General features: G+C 33.2%; 1 protein-coding gene across 1 annotated transcript; it reads right to left on the bottom strand.

The window, feature by feature from the left end:
* Positions 1-222: 222 nt before the first annotated feature.
* On the bottom strand, positions 223-2,581 carry LOC125053243 (secretory phospholipase A2 receptor-like). The gene is made up of 5 exons (XM_047654499.1): positions 2,454-2,581; positions 2,128-2,379; positions 1,823-2,023; positions 992-1,240; positions 223-408 (listed from the first exon to the last, which is right to left on the bottom strand). The coding sequence occupies exons 1-5, from the start codon at positions 2,503-2,505 to the stop codon at positions 236-238; spliced, it is 927 nt and encodes a 308-aa protein (XP_047510455.1). The 5' UTR covers positions 2,506-2,581; the 3' UTR covers positions 223-235.
* Positions 2,582-3,615: the final 1,034 nt, after the last annotated feature.

A 3,615-nucleotide genomic window follows, 5' to 3' on the forward strand; every position in this document is an offset into this window, starting at 1 on the left:
ACCTACTTTATTATATTTTATTTAATGTTTCACGACATTATCGTATTGGCATAGTCTGTAAGGATAATGTATGTATTTCTGTAATAAATAATAAATAAATAAAAATAATGAGAAGTAGAAGAGTTTTAATTCTGTCAGTTTCTCTCTTTTGAATGTTTTATGAATTAAACAGGATATAACATGGCTAATGTTTAAATATATACAAGGGTATGAAAATTTATTTATATGTATACAGTTAAGGGGTTTCACTTAGGACTTTTTCGCATAGAAACATTGCTGGACGGTTGCAGTGCGTAACTTCAAGAAAACCAGTCCTTGATAAGGCACCGCATCGCTTGTCTGTAAATGCTTTGAGTGATTCTTGTAGTGGACTCCACGATGCATAGCCAGCTTCTTCTAGAGTTTGACCTATCAAATGAGAAAATGTTATATTATACAAAAAATGTGCAGGAAATATCTCGCCTATGTATTTGAAGCGATCTATTAAGTATGAGGGTGTGCAATTATTTAATAAATTACCATCTAAAATTCGAAATCTTAGCGTATTTAATCAATTTAAAAAGGCCACATCAGAATAAGTCTAGAGGCTATAAGGACGGCTGTCTGATGGTGACGTGCATATTAAGTTTCTCGTGTATAAAAATATCATTCTATGATGAGAAATAAAGTTCTTAAATCGTTAAGTAAAAACCACGTAAAGTTATTTAAAACAAACGAAGACTTGCTTCACCACGTAAACTCTAGAAAAACCTAATAATAACGTTGATATTTTTGTTAATAGAATAACAATACGAAACTTTGTCAAGCGCATTCAGGCTCTCGCTGGACACGCTGCTATCTATTATACTAGATTGGTAATCCAAACATGTTATGAATGTAAAAAAAATAAAGTTTATTTAAATGATAAATAATCGCGTAACTCAAACAATATTAACATAGTATAAAGTAAAAGAATTTTCAAAATTCTTTGAATACGTACGCTCGTACTTACCAACGATAGTTCTATATTGATACGGAAACATCAAATCACTGAAGCCTATATACAGAATGTTTGGATCAGGAGTGTTACTATTGAGATGTTCCCCCAAGAGGCTCACAAATACACTAGCTTCTTTTGCCGAGTTAACTATAGCCAGGCGTCCTTCTTCGAGCTTACAGGCAAGGTACGCATCGTGCCATGATAATGGTTCACCGTGAAACTTATAGCATTTGCTGTTTATTACACTATGCTGTTCATAACCTAATGAAGTTATATATTATTACTAGCTAACCCGGCAAACGTTGTTTTGCCATGTATAATATTTCTAGGAAACAGTTTTTTAGTTCAATAAAAATGACTATCTACAACAATAAAAAATAGAGGTTGATCTTAGAGAGGTGAAAATTAGGGGTATTGTTGTATCACAAAAAAATTAAAACAATTTTTTTTTCAAAAAAATCACTTAAATTCTCAGACTTACTGAATATGGATAAAAAATTGCATAAGAATCGGTCGAGCCGTTTCGGGGGAGTATGGGAACGAACTTAATGACACGAGAATTATATATATATGTAGAGATATATATAATAAATTGTACCTATTAAAACTAATACTGTAAAAAATGTCGATTGATAAACTCTTTACAACTTCTGTATTATATTTAAAAAAATAAATTACTTAACAAATAAAAGAGAATATTTTTTATATAAAACTGCGATCCTTGTGTATATACAAAATAATACTGTTTTCTATTGTCTTATTCACCCTAAAATCATAAAATAAATGATATTAAAACTCTATTAAAGGTGACCCTTGTCCTTCTAAAAAGGTTAAAACTCTTACCCATATCGAAACTATCACATGGCTCATTATATTGCGTATCATTCCCTAATATTTTACAGACAAAGGGAAAAATATCAGAGCAAGGCCGATCATCAAACAACCCTTCCCTAGTCATGATGACACAGTGCTCTGACCCGTTTAAGTTGTCCGGGCGACCTTCCGCCCACAATAGTTCCAAAATCGTTCCCGTTATGGGTTCACCTGTAAAAAAACAATAACACATTATTTACAGGCACATTTTATATCTGCCTTTTCGATGAATTCTTTTGTCACAGAATTCAGTATCCATTTTTCCAAATTATTACCTTTGACAGTGACGTAGTGGCCATCGGAAAATTGGTCGTGGATGCCTATAAAAACGCCGGTGTAGTGCGCTTTCATATTGCTCATGAGCAGTTTCAGGTTTTCTATTTCATCTAAACTTGATGGTATGAGGAGCGTGGTCCCTTCAGCTTCACACATTTGGCGCGCTTGATCCCAGTCAGTTGCCAAGTCGTGAAGTCGATAAAACGTTTTGAATGCGTGGGCCCACATGTAGTCCATGCGGAATTTTTGGGCTATTAAAAGAAAATAAATGAAACTTATATTGAACAGAACACAAATGTAATACGTAATTACAATTATGCCTCACAACTGATATTGTTCAAACATAGCGATAACACAACTAATATTAATAAAGACATTGTTAGAACAAGCAATGAAAATTTTATAGCTTATAAATTTGATTTTACAACTTCTCTATTGAAATGTACGATTTTGTTTTTCAAACATTCGATATTTGCAGGTCTATTTTTATTTAGCTACCTGTAAAATGAAATCGAATCTTTTATCCAAACAAGCGCGACTGGAATTCAATTGTCTGACGCGGGCGGTTCCAGTCGATCGCGCCCTCAGATATTGGGTATCAGTTTTTACAATGATAAAACCACAGGCTCCACTTGGTCCTCCGAGTACGCTTATTTGAATCTTTTCTAGAGCCTTCCTATTCTGTGAGTGTCAGGTAATTATCTGTGTGGCATTCCAATTTTCCGATCGAACGGCTAATTCACTTTAAATCTCTTCGTATTATCTAATCCTAGTCGGTCCCTCGGAGGCAGCCCACAAGTTGTGGAGTTTTGGCAAAGTTCGAACAATATACGACCTACCTATAGCGGTTACCTAGATTCGTATCGTCCTAGCGTACGTTCCTCCAGTAAAATCGTATTATTAATTAGAATTTTGAAATAATTTAATATTGAAAGTTCTCTTTTATGGCTTCGAAGGCGAAGAAATTGGAATCCTTTACTTTTATTCCGGCTAATTAAGGAAAGGAACATTGAACGTCGGTAATAAGTATTCCCTCTTTAGCTAAGTACTGTATTATTTACCCATTTTAAGTATCTGGGCTTTAGTCTATTGAACTTTGAAAAATAAGGAAAAAAAATAAAAATTGTGGTTTAATTTACTTTCTATCTATATATAAAAATAAATGCTGCTAGTTTGTCTCGCTAAAACTTGGCTGGACCGATTTGGCTTACTGTAAATATTTGTAATTGTTCAGGGTTTAAACGGCGGCAAAATTAATATTAAGTAAAGAAAAATACTAATTGAATTTTCCAATAAAAGCTGTTCCTAGCTGGGAAATATTTATCATGTCTTTTGTCATTTTAAGAGATAAAATATTTGTCACTTGCTTGTCATTAAAAGATGCCTTTAGAAAGGACTCTTTTTATCTAAGGCCTGTTTTAAAAAAATTGTATTAAGCCTTGATACAAATATATTTAGATGATACGAAGTTTACTGGGTCATCTAGT

This window comes from Pieris napi, chromosome 1, assembly GCF_905475465.1.
Source record: "Pieris napi chromosome 1, ilPieNapi1.2, whole genome shotgun sequence".
Taxonomy (NCBI): Eukaryota; Metazoa; Arthropoda; class Insecta; order Lepidoptera; family Pieridae; genus Pieris; species Pieris napi.